The 23824-nt window shown below is 37.8% G+C and overlaps 1 protein-coding gene across 6 annotated transcripts in view; it reads left to right on the top strand.

The window, feature by feature from the left end:
• CD55 (CD55 molecule (Cromer blood group)) overlaps window positions 1-21877 on the top strand; it is a 33320-nt gene extending 11443 nt beyond the window's left edge. The window contains exons 7-11 of one of the 6 annotated variants that reach the window (XM_025855233.2): window positions 1854-2573; window positions 5706-5726; window positions 11100-11169; window positions 13194-13293; window positions 14163-15244. In XM_025855233.2, coding sequence (XP_025711018.1) covers window positions 1854-2573; window positions 5706-5726; window positions 11100-11169; window positions 13194-13290 — 908 coding nt within the window. In that variant the 3' untranslated portion in view covers window positions 13291-13293; window positions 14163-15244. Of the gene's footprint in view, window positions 1-1853; window positions 2574-5705; window positions 6175-11099; window positions 11170-13193; window positions 13294-14162; window positions 15245-17172 lie in introns of those variants that run through there. The other 5 variants (XM_025855238.2, XM_025855236.2, XM_025855234.2 and 2 more) reach the window with 5 other exon arrangements.
• Window positions 21878-23824: the final 1947 nt, after the last annotated feature.

The raw sequence follows: 23824 nt of genomic DNA, 5'->3' as shown, positions 1-23824 counted from the left end.
TAAGATTGTCAGACTGATTAAAAAAAACCTATTTGCTATTTACAAGAGACACAATTTAATGATAAGAACACTGAATGGTAAAAAGTAAAGGATGGAAAAATATATTTTGCAAACAATTACCAAAAAAAAAAAAAAGCTAGTGAAGTTCTATTAATATCAAAGAATACTTTAAGAGACAACAGTTCATAATGATAAATGGGATCCATTCAACAGGAATCTATCACAATCTGCGATCTATGAGCACTGGAGAAAAAAAGCTTCAATCCACATGTAGCAAAAAACGGACAGAAAGAAAAATAGAGAAATCCATGATTAGAGTTTGAGTATTCTACACACCTATTTCAATAGCTGTTAGAATAAGCAACCAAAAATCCATAAGAGTATAGAAGCAACAGTTAAACTTTTTTTAAAAAAAAATTGACATATTAAGAGCATTGAACCCTATAAGGACAGATGGAAGAAGTTTTTTCAAGTGTGCATGGGACATCGCCCATAGGCTGGGCTCCAAATCACCGTGTAGTTCAGAAGATTGAGATAATCTGGAGCGTGCTGATGGCCATGGAATTGAACTAGACATCAAACAACAAAAAGGCAATGAGAAAAGCAATTTCCAGGACACTTACACTATACTAGCATGTAGGTCTTCTGGCTCGAAAATGAGAACTAACATGGTTGGACAAAGAATAAGATTTATATATGAGCACCTTAGAGGAAAAGTCCATACAAAATCTTACCCTAACAATACCATCTACCACTTTTTGAGGGCATCAGTCCTACTCTACTGGCTAGGGCTTCTCCGCGAGCTGTCTGGTCCCCACCGTCCTCTGAGGTAGATCACAGGAAGCAGAAATAAATGATGCTGGGTGTCTGAGTGAGTGCAGCAGGATGTGTGTGCTGGTGGAGCAGGCAGCTGCTCACCAGAATGGTAAAATGTGTTCCTTCAGAGACAGGCATTGTGTGAAATAACTTCCCTAAATTATTTCTCTCATTCCTTACAAGAATGTTCTCAAATCTGCTGTTTTTATCCTCACTGTACAGATGAGAAAATCGCAGCTTAGCAGGATTAAAGAAGTTGCCCACAGTCTCCAGTGTGTGGTGAAGCAGGCAGCCCTTCTCCATGCTGCCTTAGGTGGGAGTGTGTAAGCGGCCCAAAGGCCGACAGGCACTGAAGACCTAAAACTGTACAAAGTGGTTAGAGCTGTGATTCTCAGAATAGGATCTTAATCAAGGTTGCAATTCAGATATTTGTTACCTGATCTGCAATCCAAAGAGGGACTAAACTAATATGTGTAACGTTGGTAACCAGCACAAGAGGAAAAAAGAGTTATTTATTTTTTTTTTCAGATTGACTGTATTACTTTTAAGAAGGAGTAAAACAGAACAAGTTCCCAAGGTGACGAACATGTCCTGAAAGCATCGAGAAAAGGAACTATGTTGTGATTATCTCTGTCTGTCCAGTGGTTCTGTCTGGGTCTTTGGTCTTGGCATGAGCAAAGGAAAACATTTTGTGAGAGAAAATATCTTAACTTGGGGTGTGTCACAGAATGAGATCACTACCAACTCGGACTTTGGTTTCTTTTCTTTACATGGAAAACAGTTTAAGAACCTCAGTACTACTCTGGTGTAAACCCACTTTAGTTGGCTACAGGCATAATTTAGATCAAAGCAAAAACATGCAGCATTTCAGTTCCTTGGGAAAATCATAATTAGACTTGGTCTCTTAAAAGTCATATTCATATTTAGGTGTTTGTGGGAGAGAAAGAGAGAATTCATAGAGCAAGCAATTTGTTCCTAAGTCTTAACTTGACAGCATTATTTAGCTAATATTTTTTAACATTTTTCTTCTATATAAGGTTCTCAGATTCCTAAGGTCACACCACCAGCTCAGAAATCCACCACAGTAATTGGATCAGCTACAAAGCCCACATCAACTCCTCAGAAACCTACCACAGCAAATGTTCCAAGTACCAAAGCTACATCAACTCAGAAACCCAGTACAGCAAATGTTTCAGGTACCAAAGTCCCATCAACTCCTCAGAAACCCGACACAATAAATTCTTCAGCTGCGGAAGGCCTACCAACTCCTCAGAAACCCACCACAGTACATGTTTCAGCTACAAAGACCCCATCAACTCCTCAGAAACCTGACACAATAAATTCTTCAGCTGCAGAAGCCATACCAACTCCTCAGAAACCCACCACAGTACATGTTTCAGCTACAAAGACCCCATCAACTCCTCAGAAACCCACCAGAGCAAAAGATTCAGCCACAGCCAAAAAATCCCCCATATCAAATGCTCTATCTACAGAGACCCCATCAGCAGCCCAGAATCCCATCATGGCAAATGCGTCTGCTACACAGGCCATGCCAGTAACCCATAGATCCACCACAGCGAAAGCTTCATTTACACGGAGTCTTCCAGCAACACGAAAGTCCACTATTATCCATGCCCCAGTGACTAAGGGTCTCCATACAACAAAAAGATTGACCTCTGCTCATATTACAGCAAAACAGAGTTCCGCTACTCCCAAGACAACCAGCACACCTAATGGAAAAGGGACCGTCTCCTCAGGTGAGTTGACACTGCTCAGGTTTTCCTGAGTAGGGATCGGAGGTGCTATGGTGGGAAGAGTTTTTCGTACTAACACGCTCTTGACTTTCTTCAGAGGCAGACTGGGAGTATGCTAGGGTGAAACATTTTGCAATAATGTAGAAGAAGATTGGGGCTCCATGAAAACAATGCTAAGTTAAGCTTGGCAAAGAAATTCTGTTTTTTTATATGAGATTTAGGTAGTCCTTGGATTCTTCAAGACCCTTCAGGGAACCAAATATATGTACCATCCTTACGGCCATTTTTGGGGTCTGGTTTATTGATAGAGACCCATCCCTTAAGCATGCTGAAGGATCTCTCCAGATTCCATAGAGTTGCTTATTTGGCAAAGCAGTGTCTTCTAAGTAATTGAAAAGACAGAATTCTTTGAAATGGTCCATATTTACACAAGGGTCTTTAAATGACAATTTTTGTAAAAGTGGAGTAAAATATGTTGTAGACTTGAAAAATACATGTAGAGTGAATGAATGAAACCCTTCTTACTAGTTACTGCTAAGCTTCGGGCTACCAGGATGTCCCCTTGTCCATTAACTTACCTAATGGATAGCCAAAATTTTTATAGATACTCTTTTTTTTTTAAAAGATTTTATTTATTTATTTGAGAGAGAGAGAATGAGAGATAGCGCGAGAGGGAAGAGGGTCAGAGGGAGAAGCAGACTCCCTGCTGAGCAGGGAGCCCGATGCGGGACTCGATCCCGGGACTCCAGGATCATGACCTGAGCCGAAGGCAGTCGCTTAACCAACTGAGCCACCCAGGTGCCCTTTTATAGATACTCTTATTCTCTATTAGAGATAACTATTTTTTTTCAGTTCCTTGGAAAATCTCAACAGGACTGTGAGCCAAGAGATAATTTTTTAAATTGTTTTAACTTTTTAATTGAACTCAACACACACCCACACACCCACACACGCCCACACTCACACTGCATAAAACACCCATGTATGGCTCAATAACTTTTCTAAAGCAAATATTTGTGTAACCACTACCAACGTCAAGAAATAAAATATTAGCAGCCCCCCAAATTTGCCCCCCCAAGTTCCAGATGCTCTGTCAGTGGTCCTGAACTTCATACTCTGACTAATCCTCCTACTTGGCCAGTACAACCCTGGCATTTTCTCCCTATACCGCATGGCCTAGGGTCTTCCCTCACTGCAAATATGCAAACCTCATTCCATACTGTTCTCCCTCTCCGGCTTTGACCCATTTCTGCCTGTCTTAGTTTGCCAGCCAGTGCCTTCAAATCATTGTTATGATTGCTTTTCCATATTTTGTCCAGATTTCATAATTGCTGTGATGAAGTCTGTTTTGCCATCATCACAGATAATTTTTAAGAGCTTGAAACTTTACAGGTATCCCTGTTGAAATTTCCTTTGATATTCCATGATTCCTTTCTGTAAAAAGCCAAATACATGCACATGCACAAAATCTTAACCCATTCCTGCCCGTTTTTGGTCATCCTTTGATGGTATCAAATAATCCTGGGTTTTTTTTTTTTTAAATAGTTTGACGCGTTGTGACCATATTTTCATAATGATTTCATATATTTCACAGTTGTTATCTTGAAGCCTTTTTTGCCCTTACCTGGCTATTTTTAAGAATTTGAATATTATAGATATTATGTGTTGTGCCATTTCCGTTTCTCTCCCTCTGAGGCACTGACTGCCCTGAGCTTGGTGTTTAAGCATCCTATCTATGTTTTAATTCTTAAACTTGCACACGTGTATCCATTAGTAGTACATGATATTGTTTTGTTTGGGTTTTTTTTTTTTTTTTTGTAATTTACATCAGCAGTATCTTGTATATTTCCTTATCTACCTTGGCTTTTGGCACTCCACATCAGTTTTATAGCTTGTGTTCACACATTTAGGTCTAGTTCATTACTTTTAACACTTGTAGGAGTTTACTGACTTCTTCAATTTTCATGACCTCTCTGGGCCTAAAAGTTTTAGGTTGAATACATCTGATTTTTCACAGAGCAAGGCAATGAGAAAGAAGTCTCACCTCACCAATATAAATTTGTTAGAGCACTAACTTTGTTGAAATATTTCTTTCTGTAAAAAAAAATACAAGGTAATTTAACAAATTTAAACGAAACCTGAAAAAAAACATGAACTAAACCCGAGTCAATAATTATGATGAAAATACAACCAGTATTTGGGGTCAAATTTCTCTCTTTTATGCAATTAACTTATTCCTCAGATATCATATACCATTTTTTGCTCATATTGAAAAAGAAAGGAGTCATTGCCTCTTGCTGGGTATGCACTATAGTTGTATGCACCGTGCACTTCCCCTCTTTGGACATGAGTCCTTGGGACAACCTTGCAACATAAGCCTTTTCAGCTTCATTTTATAGGTGATGAACTAGAGGCTTAGAGATTAATTTGTATGAATCATATGGTACCCAGTTAATAGGGAGAAAGTTGGGAGTTAAACACCTATTTGCTGACTCTAAATCCTGTGCTTTCTTCTGCTGTGTAATGTCGCTTGTTCTTAGTGGTATTTTGAATAAATCCATTTAGTCTACGGCCATACCACCCTGAACGTGCCCGATCTTGTCTGAATAAATCCACTTACTACTTAGGAGAGCAGCATATTATTATAAATATATTTATTTGAAAATAATTGTTGCAGTACCACATTCATAGTCCTTGAAAGGTAAAAAATTAAGTAATTTGAGCTTTTGATAGAGTCTGCTGAGAAAGACTTCAGTTTCTGATAGTCTCTTGGTCATAGGCTTGGATCACAGTTATTTACTATATAAGCTTTCAAATTTGATTCTTGCCATCAAGTCATATAGTTGAATTATATGGTGTTTGTTTCAATATTCACTCACTCTTTATCATGTTTCATGTTTATAGTGTTGACTCTGTTGAATAGATATAGGCACTGGTGTATATGTTTCTTGATTAAGTTAATATACAACAGTTTTCATTAATTTATTTATAATTATTTCTTTTAGTTATGAAAATCTGAGTTACTTTTGAACTTTCAAGTACATTCTGTGGATATATATGTTAAATTGCTGGCAAATCAGTGGCTTTACATTTTTTTTTTTTTTTGTAATTCTTTTTTTCTCTTCTTTTCTTCAGATGCTGCCATCATTGCAATTGGTAAGTTTGGTTCTTCGGCAGTTAAAAAAAATTGTCATCACTGTGGGATGTACAATCCACATTCCTGGAAGAGAATATTGTCTTTTTACTGTCTTAGGAATACTATTAAAATGAAATGTTTAAGGGTGTCAAGGAGAAGACAGGTAAATGCAGTTTATCGACGTGTTTGGTGGACACCAATAGGTACTCGGTATGTTCCTAGGTATTCCCAACCACGTTCTTGTAACAGGGTAATTTTAGGGCAACTTCAAATCATTTGGCCAGTCAATCAAGTATCCTTGAATGCCTATTGTCTCAATGCATCATCATTTTAGGGGCCAAAAACAACAAGAAGGAGGCTGTTGTCAATACAGTTTTTAAGCCTCAAGAATTATATATAAGTACTCACAAACTACTCCTTGACTGTTTCTAGACTTCTATTCCAAATAAACCAGAATGCTACCTTTGATTACATTCTCTTCCTTTTCCCTTCCCTGTCAGTGATTTAAAGCAAAAATAGCTTTAAAATTATTCTGTTGCTATAGACATAAGGACATACCTGTGTTGCAATTTCTTCTGGCCTTTATTCCAGTATTTTTTTGTTGTTCATAAATATATTATTTGATGTTATACATTTTAACAAGAAGATTGATCACTCCTAAAGAAGATGATAAAAGAAATGTTTAAGAAGCAATACAGCTATGTAGGGCGCCTGGGTGGCTCAGTTGGTTAAGAAGCAATACAGCTATGTAATGTATGGTGATTAACATAACATAATAAAATAAAATTTAAAAAAAGCAATACAGCTAAGTTGGCATATTAATAAGGAATGCCCAACAGAAAATATACACTTATAAAAAAAGTGAGTATTTTAAAATTATGTCCTTATAAGCTAAGGTCTCCTATCTATGTATGCATGAATGAGACAAGGGACTGATGCTGAAAGTAGGTATTTTATTATTATTATTATTATTATTATTATTTATAGTTCTTTTATATTTTGAATGAACCTCTCTTTAGCTAAAATACTTATCTTGAAAGATTTGAACAGTTGGAATTCACTTTGTTTGTTTGATATTTTAAATAGAAATAAATGTATTCTAAAGGAAAACTTCATGATTTCATCATTTAATGTTAACAGTGATGAGTTTAGTGGATGGGCTTTTTCTCACCTGCTCAGTGGCATCCAATGAAGGTTTGAGGGGCTTATTTTCTCTGAAATTCTTGAAGTACGTACTATGTGCTTTTCCAGAAACTTTCCCTTAGGGTTAGATGTAATTCCAACTTGTGCTGAAAAATAAAGAGGAGCTCTTTCCCTCTTAAATCAGACATATGGCAATATTTTTCTTTGGGATCTTACACTTGTAAAATATAAACCTAAAAATTATCTTTATTTCTTCAATTTACTCTGTGAATCGGGTCACTTTTCTCATCTTTATTTTATCAGTTTTTTAAAAATTTGACTGTAGTTGATACACAGTGTTACATCAGTTTCAGGTATACAACATAGTAATTGGACAAGTGTATATACATTATGCTGTGCCCACCCCAAGCGCAGCTGCTGTCTGTCACTATACAAAGCTATTATAATGTCATCGACTAAATTCCTTATGCTGTGCCTTTTATTCCTGCCACTTTTCTTATTTTAAAGATAAGCAAACCCTACTTACAAGGAAATTGCTTTTCTTGATTACACTGCAGTGTTAATGAGTGATATAGATGATACTAGAACTTTGGAAGTATTTGAATTTTTTCCTATTTAATTCTGCTAAAAAAGAGAGACTGACTAATCTCAGCACTTCCTTATTTGCCATGTAAGTGAAGACTTTATTGTGAGGTCCAAAGCTATTCTGCTGGCTCTGTATTGGTGTTTCTCCAAAACCTCTTTTTCATTATTGCCCTCTCCCCCTCAAGGCACTTTTTAGACATTTTCCTCATCACCCTCCGTCTGTGAAATTTTACTACCACAGAAAATACTGTAAATCTATTTATATCCTCTATGTGTATCTATACTTTATACATAAAAAAGTAAGATTTTTTTTCACCCTTTTGGGATAATACCCCTCATTGAGAATACATGCTCTACATAGTTGTTTTGTTTCTGTTTTTGTTTTTTTATGCAACATTGTAAAGAAGACAGGCTTCTGATTTGGAGTCAGCCAGATCTTCGTCTGAATCCTGTTGTTTTTTTGTTTTTTTGTTTTAATTTAGTAATTATTCAACCCAAGTGATTGAACTTAATCTTTCTGAGTCCCAGTTTTCTCATTTTTGATTCCTGTTTAAAGTCTTTGAAGCTTAATGAGATAATAGATATGAAAACTCCAGCACAGTGCTAACCGTTGAATAAATATTAACTTAAAGCAGTCATGCAGTGCAGTCGCTGTTATTTTCCTAAAATGGGTTTCTCTCTTTCTTTTTTTTTTTTTTAAGATTATTTATTTATTTATTTGACCGAGAGGGACAGCGAGAGAGGGAACACAAGCAGGGGGAGTGGGAGAGGTCGTAGCAGGCTTCCGGCCGAGCAGGGAGCCCAATGCAGGGCTCGATCCCAGGACCCTGGGATCATGACCTGAGCCGAAGGCAGACGCTTAACGACTGAGCCACCCAGGCGCCCCCTGAAATGGGTTTCTGACGGTTTTATCATTCCCTCAGGCCACACCAAAGAGTAAGAACAGTCCTTTATTAAGGTAATATTTGCATTTTTGCTGTGTGGCAAGTACTCTACTGAAATTTTTATATTTTTATTTTACTTTTCAAAACATCTTATAATGTATCTATGTCCCATTTTTAATTTTTTTAATTTTTTAATTTTTCTTTTAAGATTTTATTTATTTGACAGAGAGAGCGCGCACAAGCAGGGGGAGCAGCAGAGGGAGAAGCAGGCTCCCCGCTGAGCAGAGAGTCTGACTCAAACTCTGGGCTCCATCCTAGGCCCCTGGGATCGTGACCTGAGCAGGAGGCAGCTCCTTAACTGACTGAACCACCTAGGAGCCCCTCTATGTCCCATTTTTTATCTGAAAGAATGATTTTTGCAAGATTTGTAACTTGCCCAAGGGCACACATCTCTTAGGCGCTTCAACAGAGGCAGAGGACTCGTTTCTCCAGCACTTGAAAGGATAGATTCTTGTCCTATGTGCAAATCTGCACAACTCAAATTTGACAATTAATGTAGTCCTGATTCTTTACTTCCCCCCCCCATTGCTGAAATCCTATATCGTGATGTTCATAAATCTCTTATGGGGATTAATAGGTCAGTTGAAGGAATATTTAAGAAAAAATTAGAGACTACTCAGTGACATATCTAAAATGCTTTTTCTGTATCCTTCAAAGATCACATGCTGATTAACTTTGGCTTTGTACATCCACCTGCATATGGCATATGGTATAGACTAGCCCAAATGGAGGCATACTTTCAAGAGTCTTGAATCATCAGTAGTACTTTGAAATGCATCAGATGCTATATCAGGTCTTCACTGTGTCTTATTACCTTCTCTCTGTAAGATGAACTTACATCCCATTATAAGTAACTTCAATTATCTACAAGTTATTCAAAGTTAAGAAATCAGACAACATAATCATCTAATTTTTCATTGATCTGCTTAGGCTGGCAAGAGAAGCATTTGAATTTCCCGCACCTAAAAAATTCCCTCACACAAAGAAAATCCAGTGATAATAACAAAACCCTTCAAGGGTCCTATGGATGTTGCCGAGGAAGTGGGGTTGAATTCTGATTTGTAAATCTGAAAATTTAAGGTTTACTGAAGCACATTCTTTTTCCTTCTATAAAAGCCTCTTTCCGGTGTGACTTCACCTGTCCACAGACCTCAGTTCCTTTATTCTGTTATGTTAAATAAGATTATAAGGAAGAACAACCTATTAACAACTTTTTTAGTTTTTAGTTTTTTTAGTTTGCAGTCTCTGCACACATTCTTCTAGAATTATGTATATGTGCTGATCATTGTTCTAAGAATAAGATTTTGGTTCAGCCGTCTAGATGCTCTGGATCACTTTAAAATTTTCTATCTTCATTTATCATTCAAATTGAAAATGGGATGGTTTTACAACCATTGAAAATGGTGAGGCTAATGGAAGTGGTGAAGGGAAAAGAAACCCCAAATTTTTGAGGAGCCATGATTTATTTGATGAATACAATCTTTCCAAGCTAACGATATGGTGCTAGGGGATCAGTTAAAGAAATTGATTGAGTAAAATACTGTAAAAACTTACCTGTGGTAGAAATAGCTGTTTTGTTCAATCATGTATTCATAGGACAGTGCAACTGTGTGACATGAGCGTTTGCTGATTGGTAACCAATTCGTGATTTGATCACATTACTTTCAGTTGCTTTCCTAGTGTCATCTGTAATTTCCTTTGCAATACAAATCAAAAGAATAGAGTTCAAGGACATTGCAGGTTGGAGTAGGAAGGAAAAGGGAGCCCAAGAATGGTATGGAGAAAGGGCGCATGGGTGGTTTGGAAGAAGAAAGATTGTGTGTGAAAATCAAACTATAAAAATTACTGTTGACCAACTTATTTGACCAATTACTTTTCTGTCATTCAACTCAAAGTAGTGCATTTAATCTCAAAATAGTGCTTTCCTAAATGAAATTGTATCGACAACAGATTAAACACTGAACAGCATATTCTGTAAGCAACATAAATATGTTTTAGCCTCCATGCACAGGTGATATCACCTTTCCTGTGATGGAGAAATGCCTATAGCTCTTAGCTTTACTAGGAACAAAGTAAATGGCCTTCCTATTAACCACATATGTAGCCCTCATCTCTCTGAGACTCAGTTTACTCATCTACACAAGATACCTTCTAGTGCTAACATTACATAATGCAGTCATCATGGTTTTTTTTTTAAGATTTTATTTGTTTGACAGAGAGAGAGAGAGAACAAGTAGGCAGAGAGACAGGCAGAAGGAGAGGGGGAAGCAGTCTCCCCGCTGAGCAGGGAGCCCAACGCGGGGCTCAATCCTAGGACCCTGGGATCATGACCTGAGCTGAAGGCAGCCGCTTAGCCGACTGAGCCACCCAGGCGCCCCTGCAGTCATCCTGTTTGAATGACCAATGATCAAAGCATTTAAAATTGAGCCTGGTGGGGTTGAAACCCTTCAGAAGCCTCTCCAATGGGTTAAACACATCTTATTTGAGTATGTGATACTTTAAATATTTGATTTTATTTTTCTTTGACCGAAAGGATAAATAGCATGCAATTTTTACTGTCAAACTTGTGACATAAGAAAGCCACACACAGAATAGAATTCACATCTCCTGTTTTTCTTTAACTTGGCTCATAACCGGTGTGTTTGTCATTGTAAAACTGCATTGTATATGTACTTGCTCATGCTTCTATTAACCGTGTTACCAAATTTTTTCCCCCTCAAGGACTTGTTGCTGGTACTGTAATTGGTACCCTAATTCTAGTCAAAATTTTCTGGCACTATGGAAAATCAGGGTGAGCAGAAATTCTGATGATTTAAAAAAATTTGTTCTTAGCTTCTTTCCAGTAAAACTTGACACTATATCAGAAGGTAACTTTCGTAGCTTAATTGTATTTTTTGACATTCTCTCTCTTTATTCTTTTCTCTGTCATTACTGCCCTGGGTAAACAGACTTTGTGTCTTTTTTCTTTTTTTTTTTAATTTTTCAGTAGATTCAAGGACATTAACATTTCAAAGGAAAGTGATTTGAAAGCCATTTTCTCACTTTGCAATCTATTAATCAACTCACCTTGTTTCCCTACTCAGTACAATTTCTGGCAGTATCTGTGTGTTTACACAGAAGCAAAAACCTGGGGAAAAATCAACCTCTAACAGACTTGGGAGGTTGCCTGTGATCAGGCCTTTTTCTGAGTTGGATTTATGAAAACATGCCAAAACAGCTAAAAACAGCCCCGTGGTTCAGAGGATAGACCCAGGAGCGTGACCCCTTGATTTGAATCATCCCGAGGCTGAAGTACATGCCATGGGGCAATGGGCAACTTCACTTCTCTGATGCTTCTTTTCTTATTTGTAAAGTGGGGGACGTGTATCACCTGTCTCAGGGGATTGTAGTAAGGATCAAATGAATTGCCCCCTGTAAAGAAGGTAGAATAGTGCTTGGCACATGGTAAGCCCTGGGATGGTAGAACAGCCGCACATAGGGAGAAAAATCAGTATTATTTGAAACATCTGATCTGCATTGAATGTGCATGTGTTAAGTATAATGTAATAGCTGGCTCTGACCTATCCTGTAGACAGAGGATTATTTAAATTGACCCTCCTTTGTTTTATAGATTTGGCTGTTCAGAAAACTTACTGTAGAGTTTATATAAACTTGAATTATTTTTCTAAACTGCCCTACTGCCTGTCTATTTTTTTTTCCCTTAATTAAAAACAACTCTAATGCTGTCACTAAATGGCCTGTTTTAATTTGGGGGGTGATGTGAGCTATCTACTTTTTACCCTCTGTAACTCTTACCTTTCTCCTTAAATTAACAATATTATTGAAGCCTATTATAAGCTAAACTATGTAAATGTTCTTTAAGTCACTAAATGGTTCAGTCTTTAAGTAAAATTATCTGACCACTGGGTCCTGTGAGCTTTTAAGTAGATATTTGCTTATTGCCAATAAAGTATTCTAGTTGCTTAATACCAAATGTAGTAAAATAGAAGTTCAGGTGTTTCAGAAACTTTTTAAGAATGTGGTTTAGAGTCCACCAAAAATGAACAGAATTCAAAGTCATATAAAGTGAGTTAAGTTGGTACAGATGCTTGAGCAAAACTACTGTGGAAGAAAAGTAAACCACCCACCCTACCTACTTCCTTGCCCTTGTTCCGGCTCTCCTTTTGAGTTAGAGCATTGTGGGTTTACCTTGCAAAGCCAATGCTTTGGGGCCTGGCAGGTAAGAGGGGTAGGGAAGGAGTGTGGAGTTCACTGGGAACTCTCTGGGCAGCTTCAGTTTCTTTGCATACTTTTCAGGAAAATAATTGGCCATGTTGGTTTCAGTGGGATGCAAAGTGCTGAAACGTAGAAGGAGGGAATATTTGTTTTGAATTTTATTGGGGTTTTGCAGTAAACCAAATTCCTCTATTTCTGAATCAGAGGAAACTTGTGCAAACCCCTACGAAAGAATTTGCCTTTTTCATGTGCACTTAAAAACCACTCCACTTGCCTTGTTTTGGAAGTAAAAGCTGTTGAAGGTTAAGAGCTAACTTTGTACATTCCTGGTTATGCTCCTGATTTCATACCGATTTAATTAAAAATTGGATCTTGAATAGGGACAGGGAAAAGAGTTAATGAGTGTGAAGGTGATTGTGTCCCTTCACCTGGTGATCCTTTGTGTTTGCCTATCAAAGGATTTACTTACCTCTTTTAGAAATGTAGTTCCCATAAGTTTTTAGTTAAAAGGGATGTGATTGTAAGGAAATGCTGATACTGCTTTTCGGTTGAAATTAAAATTATATGATTCAATTTATGTTTTCCTTCTCTACTATTCAGCTCTTATTACACTCATGAAAACAACAAAGCACCCCATGTTATGTTTCGTAATTTGACTGGTGACCCCTCAGAAGTAAGACCTTGTGGTAAATCGTAAAAGGTATATGGTTTTATGAAGTCACATTTCTGTGTCTTGTAAAATGTCCATCAGTACCACTCGGGCAGGATTTATCCATGACTGTTCAAGGATAATAGGGGCTCAGACCTCTATTATCTTGTCAGACTGGTTTTTCTTTCTTGAGTGACTAACATATTGGATCTCTCATTAGCATGACATGTCATCTATTCTCCACTCATCATCTCATCTTGTGTTTTGCAATCAGTTTATTGAAATGATTGGATGCTAGCAATGCCACAAATATTTGGGGGGAAAAGCCAAAAGGTAGATACATTAGGGCTTACAAATAGGAATGCCTTCGTTATGACTGTTTGCATCATGAGATGATTGGCTTATATGGTATTTGTTTCTCCTTTTTGCTTGATGGCTTTTAGAGTTTCCAGTGTTTGGAAATATTAAGATTTGTTTTATGGTATCTTTTTAAGTCATGCTTATAGATCTTATATCTCTTTTATGTTATACAAAATTATGACAAAAATAACTTAATATAAATGCATCTGTGAAACGTTCTGGGTGTCTTCTTCGAGGTGTCTTTTGATGAAATTTTTCTCTAATGCACGTGTCAGGGGTTTCCTTTGACTTTTAATCTGGAAGTATCTTAATCAATTCTAACTCGGCTACTTAATTTCAAGAAACTAAAAAACTCAAGTGTCATATTTTAGTTGGTGTTGCTATAGCTATTAAACTCTAAAGTCCACAGTGAGGTTAGATAACTTACTAATTTTGCATTTGTTTTGCATGCCACATTAACCGATTAATTTTCATTGTTTATCTCATAGTAACCAAAAGATTAATGTGTATCATCAGTCAATAAAATTATTTTGATGTTAACTTTCTTTTTTAACTTTCAGGACACACATGTATAACACTGACAGTCTTGTGTATGATGCTAGTAACCATTGGCTAGCTGATTTAGCCGAAGAAGAGCTAAGAAGAAAGTGCACATGAGTATGCAGAATATTTCTAGTTCTTAGACTTTCTGGAGGAGTGGACAAAATAAATGTAATAGTGCTCTTCGTTTTGCCTACTATCATTGTCTTTAAGGTGCATAGGAAAATCAATGAAGCAAGGAGAAGCGAGTCTGTCCTGGGACACTCCCAAACCTCTTGAAAATAGAACAACTTGCAAGATTTAGAGTGATTACTTTCCTCGAAGTGTAGGAAAGTGTAGAGGTTTGTTCATACTTAGAACATGAGCATGAAGAAAAGGAAATGTGTGATTTTTTTTTTCACTAGATGTGTAAAGTTACCTTTGTTTACAAAAAAAAAATAAAAGTTAAACACAGTAATTGGATACTGGAAAGAAACAAAAAACCTAAAATCAGTCTCTTCTGAGCAAACTTGCCAAAGAGAGATGGACCGTATTATAAAATAACCCTTGACTGTAAGGCATTTTCTTCTTTTCTCATTCCATTAAAATGAGTCTGAATGGGTTAGCAAAATATTTTAAAGGAAAAACATGCTTATGACTCAAGAGCGTTGATTTTCTTGGGTTAGCTGGTGGCAAAGGAGAAATATAGAATGAAGGAATAACTCTTCCTTTTTGTCACACAAGTACAGGTACCCAATCTGGACTTAGCCTCTCACTTGTAAGTAAGATGGATTGGCCATAGTTTTGTTTAAGGACAATCTTTTTTTTCCTCCTTCTTGGAGTAGGACCCCTATGAAAGAGTGAAAGGTGTCTTCATTAATTTAATGTCTCTAAAACTATCCAGAGATACTTTGATATTAACATAAGAAAAGAGTCTGTATTTCTGAAGTGAGATGTTCATAGCCAGATTGTAAATCTTATTCTTTTGTAATACTGAGATTAATTTATTTATATTTATTTATGTCAGTGAATGCATTGGTTTTACATGTATAGCAAGACAAGTTCAAGAAGCTATGTATAGAAAAATTTATTTTCTCTAAATAGAAATAAATAATTGATCACATTTTTTGTCTCATGTAGTATTTGGAATTTATTTTCTTAGATATAAATAATTTATTTCTAAATAAGAGATTCTTCTCCTTCCTCCCATAAGTAGTTTAGAATGCTCTCCTTTGCTTCTCCTGGTATGAAACATTTTCATTTACTTTGAAGTTATACCATATTGTACTTTCTCAAGCATGTCATATTCTCATATTAGAGTTCTGTCACTTGTTATTGGTTTACTTAAGGGCAATCACATTAATTTCTAGATTATTATACATTCCTATCATCTTACCAATTCTATTTAAGTGTTGGAATAGGCTAGAACATACACATAACTAAATTTAACAATAATTATTTTGTCATATTGTTTCATCTATTTTGCTGTTGAAGTATTTTAAAGTAAATTCCATATACATCATGGTATTTCACTATAAATACTTCAATGTGTATTTCTAATAATAAGGAAATATTTTCAACCTAACCACAATCATCACAACTAATAAGATTAACAATAATTTCCTAATAGTTTTTAATATTAGGAAATTCTTTTAACTCTCCTAAAAGTTCTGTGTATAGCCACATATCCAACTACTAATTCATTTGTTTGTTAAATGGGAGGGCCTCCTCTGCCTACACTGGGACAGTCTGATGCTTCCTAGGGTAGTAGCAAGCAGCAAGCAAGTAGCACTGATTCAATTATTCAGAAAAATACCGAGAGCCTACTATGTGCAGGTTACCACGTGCTAGGTGTGAGCTTGTCAAGATCACTGCAGTACAGTGGCTGCCTTCATTTTGCTTATATTCTACCACAGGAAAACCAAAACTAACACTTGCTGAGAGAAAGAGTATAGAATTACAAGTGTTATAGTAATCACCTGTACAGAATACAGGGAGTACCTAAGCTATCTTTGCTACACGGGTGAATGGTGGGCAGGGAGGCGTGCAAGAAAGGATGTGAATTACGGAAGGACAAACAGAGGAGATTCACAGAGCAGGAATGGAGCCTGCAAACAATGCAGTGGGTTCAAAGCAGGAAAGGCCCAGGCAGAAGACTTGTGTTTCGTGTAGAAGTAAAAATTGTAAGTTCCAAATATTTATTCTGCCTTGATTAAATTTAAAGTTGGACTCAATGAACACAGGTTTATAATAGCAAGAATTTTAGACATTGGGAAATATTGAACTTCAGCAGTACAATACATTGAGTTAGCCTGTAGATCTTATTGTTTAGATAAAGGTAAAGCTGAAAAAAAATTTTAACAGTTTTCTTGAAGAAAATAATATAAACGTAGGCATATTGTGGGTAATGGCATTTTCTTGTAGGATTTATAACTACTTTGTGTCCTGTTGTCATGAACTTGAATAATTTTATTTTTTCCCAAGGCAAGCTCTGCTTTGAGATTATACTTTGATTTCAAAGATTGTGTTGCCTTTACTTTTGAGACTGATGCTGGTTTGTTGTAGGAAATTATACTTGCTTACCACAGAAATTTGCCTTTTATTATATTTAACCTACTATCACTATCAGATTTCTTGGAACACTTAAACATTAATAGTTTTTGTCTTACCACACCCCAGCATTTTTTTTTTTTTTGGTTAATGCCAAAGTGGATACCTTATTTTCTATTCAAACAACTTGAGTGTTCCCTCCACTCCCTTGTCTAAATTAAAAACAACCTCTTCCCTAAAGTCAATGCTTTCCTTGCAAACTACCTCAGTGGTGGGTGGTTCATTTTCCTACTCCATGTGCCTCAGTGTTGAGAAGTGGTGGTATTCTTTTCCTTACTTCCCATTGTGTCTACTTCCATCCATCTCAAGTTTTCCATATATTCTTTAAAGAGTAATTATTCTTTCGCTCTAGTAGGGCATTTTACTAAAATGTTTTTTCCCTATAGTTTTCTCTCTCTCAATTCCAAGTAGGTAGCCAAATTTTCGTCTTCCTTGCTACAGGGAAACATCGTGACCTGTGGAAGCAGAACCACTTAAAGACAACTCTCTTTCTTACTATTCCTCTCTGAAATCCTGTACTCTCATCATGGACTAAGCTGTGGGGAGGGAGGTAGAAGCAGAATCAGGAAGAGAGAAGATTCCCGTGAACAATAAAGAAGACCTGTGTCGCTCAAAGTCTCTGATCCAAGCATCCTGACAGTTTCTAGGGTGAGGAGGTAAGAACTCAGAGGTGAGTGATGGGAAGTATAATGTTATATTTTGAAGTTGGGACTAGCAGGATTTGTTAAAGGATTAGGTGTGCAGTTAAAAAGGAAAGGAATTAAGGATGACACCCAGGGTTTTAGAGCAACAGAAAGGAGATTGTCCTCTTTCCTAACCTTACTTCCCTTGGGGAAGACTTTTGTAACAGAAAGATCAGGATTTTGTTTTTATACATGGTAAGTTCGAGATGCCTTTTAGACATCAAAGTGAAGATGTTGTATATGTAGTCAAAAATACAAATCTGGAGTTCTGAAGAGGGGTCTAGGCTTGAGATATATATTTGGGAGTCATCAGTAAGAGAACATGTGTCAATGAACCCAAATGAAAAAAGCAAGATGAAGACTTATATTCAACATTAGGGTTTACAATATGGAGGTCATTGGTCACCTTGAGCAAAGCTCTTTCAGTAGAGTAGTTGTAATGAAAAGCCTAGACGGAGGGGCTAAAACAGAGACTGGGATGAGAGAGATTGAAGATAGCCAATACAGATGAATATGGACAACTTTTTTCAAGAGTTTTACAGAAAAGTTTGGGCAGAGAAATGTTTGCTGGAACATACTGTATGCTCAAGAGAGATTTTCTTTTAAATACGGGGGAAATTATATCATGTCGTATGCTGATGGATATGATGCAGGAGAAAGAAGGAAGAATTTCTAAAGCCCTTGAGGAGAGGAGAGGTAATTGACTCCATCCCGAGAAATGGTATAGCTAAGTCGTTAAGAGCATGGATTTTGAAGACAGACTGCCTAAGCTCAAATCAAACTCCTGCCATTTAACAACTGTGTGACTTTAAGAAAATTCCTTATCTCTGTACCTTATCTATCTATAAAGTTATCTATCTATAAAGCGCCTTTCCGTCTGTAAAGTGGGAATACATAGAATTGCTATGAGAAGTATGAGAATTAAGTTAATAAACATAAAGTGCTCAGAATAGTGCCAACCACATAGGAAGGGCTCAGTAAGTTTGAGCTCTTTTTAGTGCACAAATGGAGAGGAATCTATAAATACGTAAAGTGGTGCTAGAATGAGATTCATTGTATGAAATTACCTTTCACAGCACTTGCAAATCTGCTGGCCGAAACATGTCTATCTGTGGAATATCAGGAAGGGTTTAGGAATCCTCTGCTTTCCCTCTGATTCCTACATTCTCAGTAAGTCTCATTATAGCCAACATCCTTTGTCACTAGTATTGTGGATCTGCTCCAGGGAGGTTCCTTTTTGTTCATTTTCCTCCGTGGCCACTTCAGAATGACCATGAGTGGAGGTTAGGGGCTCTGTTCTCCTTGGAATGTACAGCTGTTGCAGCCCACTTACTGCCCATGAAATTTGGGGCACCCAAAAGCTTGACCAGCCAAAGGTTTTCTAAGTCCAGGATCTTAATTTCTTTGACTATACAATTCCCTCAAAAACCCAGTGGGCTTCTGATCTATTTGCTTCCAGGGCACACTATGGGATAGTTGCCACTGCCAAATAATTTGCTGAATTGAATTCTCAATCCTGATCTGTTTCTTTGCTTCCTACTCACCATCTCATTCTCTCCCTTATTTCTGCAGGTTCTCACTCATGGCGGCTTACTTCCTTGTGTGCCCGGTTGCTTTTGACTGTGCTACCTGTTCCTCTTGGCAAAGTTACTTGTTGGGATTCCCTAAGGCATAGGGTGAAGGTACTCTCTCCAGAGATACTTTAGTTTTCCATCTACCAAATTTATTTGGCAGTATCATTTGGGTACTACCTTAAACCACGTTTAGAACTTGGGCTTTCCTGACCCACCCAGGGCTTGAGAACTTGGACTGGGAATCCTTACCATGACTGGGCAATTGCCACAAGTTCTCAGGGTTAAGTTTTTATGTTTCTAGCATTTTTAATTTCTTCTGCTCCATTCGACACTATGGCAACCTTCCCTACAATCTTCCAGGGTTGGGTTCAGAAAAGGCGGGTTTACTTTTGATTCACTCTGAGCCTGAGGGTAGAGTCCTTTACAAGTCCAGCGTAATGGTGGGACCACATCTGATATAACTTTCTGCCTTGAATGGGCCCTGGACCTTGACTTCGGTTCTGCTTGCCCCATGAAATTAAAAGGATAAACACAAGTTTTCTGATATCATTAAATGACCCTAGGGCAGATTTAATTTTGTTGCTGATATTCTCCCTTTCTTTTCTGGGTTTAGTTTTGCAATCAGAGTTACCTCTGGCAATCCCCATGCTATTTTGTCGGCTTATCAATGGTTTTAAGATAATTTCTAATGTTTTAAATCCAGTTACCTTGATTGCTTCTTAGAGAGTAATTAGTCCAAATCTTAGGCCACCACTATTGAAAAATAGAATTCTTAAGCACAATGTATGCTCTCGTCATATATTCTTATGAAAAATGAAATGTTGAAAGGAAAAAAAAAGGACACATCAGAATGATGAAATACATGTAAATTTAAAATATTAAGTCAAAGAAAAATATATACAGTTAACCCTTCCTTGAGTAACAGGGGTTTGAAGTGCATAAGTACACTTATATGGGATTTTTTTTTATAAGACAATACTGCAAATGTATTATCTCTTCCTTATGCTTTTCTTAACATTTCCTTTTCTCTAGCTTACTTTATTATAAAAACACAGTAAATAATGCATATAACATGCAAAATATGTATTAATTGACTTTGTTATTGGTAAGACTTCTGGTCACTACTAGGCTATTAATAGTTATTTTTGAGGGGGGAGTCAAAAGTTATATGTGGGTTTTCCACTGTGTAGGGAGTCAGCCTCTTACCTCTTCATTGTTCAAGGTCAACTGTAATTTCAAGTGTTATAAATTGTCAGTAGACAAAAACATTTCAGACTGAACAAGAACAATTTCTCATTGATAGTGGCCATCAAGCTTTTGAAAGGATCATTAAAGACTCATGATCAGGAATTATATAGAGCATTTCAAGAACACAATTATATATAAAAAGTTATATAAAAGCTACATAAGTGAGAAAGCTGAAGTTTCTCATTTAAAACTTTGAAGATATTTTATTTGGAAATTTCATATACATTCAATATACAAGGTCTTTCCTAATTCTTGTATTTTATTATTCTTATCATAGCTATGTGATATTTTTAATGTAATGAATTTTTTCATCATGCCCTAAATAGGGATTCCCAGATACCTTCAGTTTATCATTTGATGACATAGAAATATCACAGTTTTCTATTTGTGCCCAGATATGAAAACAGTTGGAAATATTGGGAGAGGGAGAAATCAAAACTCAAGGGAACAAGCTAATTAATAAATATAGAAGTAGCTGATTTTATTATTGAGTAAAGCAAATATAATACAAGTAGGAATACATACAGGTAGCCAACAAATGACCACAGAGCTGTAGAAGATTTCTGCTCTATTTACACAAAATTAAAGCTACAGTTGCTATACACCATCCTAGTTTTAGTAAACAGTCTGCAGGGATTTATTTTGTGTCAGTGGTTACATGGAGCAAACTCTGACATTCCAGTCTTTCCTAATTCTTTTTTTTTTTAAGATTTGTATTTATTTATTTGAGGGGGGAGGGGCAGGAGGAGTGGAAGAGAGAGAATCCTGAAGCAGAAGCCCCGCTGAGCAGGCAGCCCAACACAGGGCTCAATCTCATAACCCCGAGATCACCACCTGAGTTGAAACCCAGAGTCTGGACGTTCAACCGATTGAGACACCCAGGTGCCCTGAGTCTTTCCTAATTCTTTTCAGGCTTGTTCTGATATTCTGAACTTCATAATTCTTTGTCAAAATCTTCTATGTTTGCCCCTAACAGTACAACTAGTTCATCTGATTAGTCATTCTCTTCAAAATTCTTTAGTGAGGTTAGATTAAGCTCAGTTTCCACACACTGTGTGCAGGGCCCCAAGCAATTTTTTTTTTTTTGAGAATCCCTTGTCTATAAATGTAATTTGGATTAAAAATGCATTACAAAATCCATGGTCCCATATGAGGTATAATTATTTATTGATGAAAATTTAGAATAATAGGTAGAGGAAAAGTACTTATTTATGTGTTTATTATCTAATCAATGGACATGAAATTATTCATAGTGTCCAGGTACCATCTCTATTCGTTTGGGTCCTAGATCCCCCACATTGTTTTATTGCTAAATGTGCCCAATGTGCTACTCCTGGGTAGTTTGTATCTCCTAGAGGCAGGAAAAGATGGCAACATTATTACTACTCATAATGTTACTACTCATAGTTCTTTAGAACCTACTTATATTGATATAGGTGTTCTTTCTGTGGTTCCCTAATACCATTTACTCATTTTTAATCATACTGTTATTCATTATGTTGATCATTCATTGTGCCACCTGTGAACACTGGCTTCCAATGACTTGAAAGGTTGTTACACAGCTTCACTGATGATAACCACAGATGCAAGTGTTATCCATTTTCCAGGCAGTGAAAATGTAAATAATACTTCATTTTCTAATTGTGTTGTATTTACCCTTTGGAGTTTGTTGTATGTGGTATCTCTTAACCTATGGTATGACTCTTTAGGTCATAATCACTGCATTCTTGGAATGGGACCTCTTTCAATGTAGACTGCACCTCTGCCTTCCACACCTTGCCATCAGCTGGGAGGACAGGCAAGGTGCCTGTGGATGGAGTAAAAAAGTAGCCCATTAATATAAAGATTACCCATCTCTTCCCAGCATGGCCTAACACTGAGCAAGGACACCATGGCATTTCCACATGAGTTGGAGGCAAGAGAGGGCACTGAAAGGAAGGGTCATTGGTTTTGTGGAGCAACAGTCTGGAAAATTCTGAGGGGAAGATAGAAGTGGTCACCCCTGGAAATCTGCCTTCACATGGGCCAGCAGAGGGAGTGGGTGACTATTCTGGGTGCTACCGAGGGGGAAGAGAAGATAAAGGACATCTGCTACTACTCTCACCATCCCCAGGTGCCATATTCCAAGGTGCTAAAGGTGTCACCCCAGTTAGAACAAATAGGTGAGAGCTGTCACAGGGGCCCACACACATATTTGCAAGCCCTAGGGCTGGTGGTGGTTGGTCATCCAGAGCCTTAAACTAGAAGGATGTAAATAATCTCTAGTAGACCTAATCCAAAAATAACACAAGTTCAGTTTTTCATCAATGCAATATTATAAAAAGAAATACATGAAATATAGAGTTACATACAAACTACACCAAAAACCATTGGGTCTTTACTGTTTCAGGAGGAGTTGCCGAATGTAGTAGAGTCTCAGTGGTCATTTCCTTGTGGGAGTGTTGAGTTATCACTTGCAAGATGGCTGCTATGGCCTGAATTGTGTCCACTCCAAATTTCCCATGTTGAAGCCCTAACTCTCCAGTGGGATGGTGTTTTGAGATTGGGCCTTTGGGAGGTAATTAGGGTTAAGAGGTCACAGGAGAGGGCCCTCATGATGGGACTGATGCCCTTATAAGAATGGAGACAAGAAAGCTAGCCCTCTCTCTCCGTCTCCCCCACTGACCACCACAGTATGAAGACATAGTGAGAGAGTGGCCAACTGTGAGCCAGGAAGAGAGCCCTCGCCAAAACCCACCATGCTGGCACTCTGATTTTAGGCTTCCAGCTTCCAGAATGGTGAGAAAATTAATTTCTTTTTTTTTTTTTTGTGGTTGATGACTTTATTATGGCATAAAAAACACAGGCTGTTTCTTCCCCCTCCCCCCCCCCCCCCAAAGTGGGTTCACAGCAGTGAAAGGAAAAAAAAATCCTACATTTCTCCTCTAGGGGGCTGCCTACAAGGGGGTAGACAGCCAAGCAACCTAGATCTATAAAGGAGGGGAGCAGAAAAAAACCCATCCAAAGCCCTCACCCGCACCCTTAGAGCTCAAGGCCTCCATAAGGGGAACATCAGTGTCCCCCCTGCCGCCCCAACACCCATTCAGGAGTTCCCCTTACAATGGTCACTGGGGAAGGCTGTCCTGGTGGCACAGGGAGGGGGTGGCTGGTTTCAATGGGTGGAGGAGAAAGGCATCCCACACCCACAGGGCCCTCCCTCTCTCCCCCTGTCTCCACCTGGCCAGGCAACCTGCAGGTACTGCCAACTCTCTCCTGCCCCCAACCCTCTCGACAAGGAAAGGCACCTCTTGTTGGGGTAGCAAGAGGTAGGGAAAAGAGGGAGCAAAAAGAAAGAACATTACTTCTTAAACTACCCCAGGCCCATGAGTCTCTCAGGGAGAGTCACCCTGTCCCTTCTAAGAAGGGCTCCCTTCTATGCAAACGTATATTCCTAACCAGACCCCAGACCCACTTCCCATTTAGCTCCCAGTCCTGGGACTGGGCTCCAGCATCCCCAAGGGAGGGAGAGATGCTGTGGGCCTAAGCCCTAGGACTTTGGACGGGGTGAATAAGGTGGGGTCTCTCTAGCTGGAGACCCCAGGCTCAGTA

This window comes from Callorhinus ursinus, unplaced genomic scaffold (assembly GCF_003265705.2).
Source record: "Callorhinus ursinus isolate GAN/ISIS: 27379988/994484 unplaced genomic scaffold, GSC_fseal_2.0 scaffold57, whole genome shotgun sequence".
Classification (NCBI taxonomy): domain Eukaryota; kingdom Metazoa; phylum Chordata; class Mammalia; order Carnivora; family Otariidae; genus Callorhinus; species Callorhinus ursinus.
This window is presented reverse-complemented; position numbering and strand designations above follow the sequence as displayed.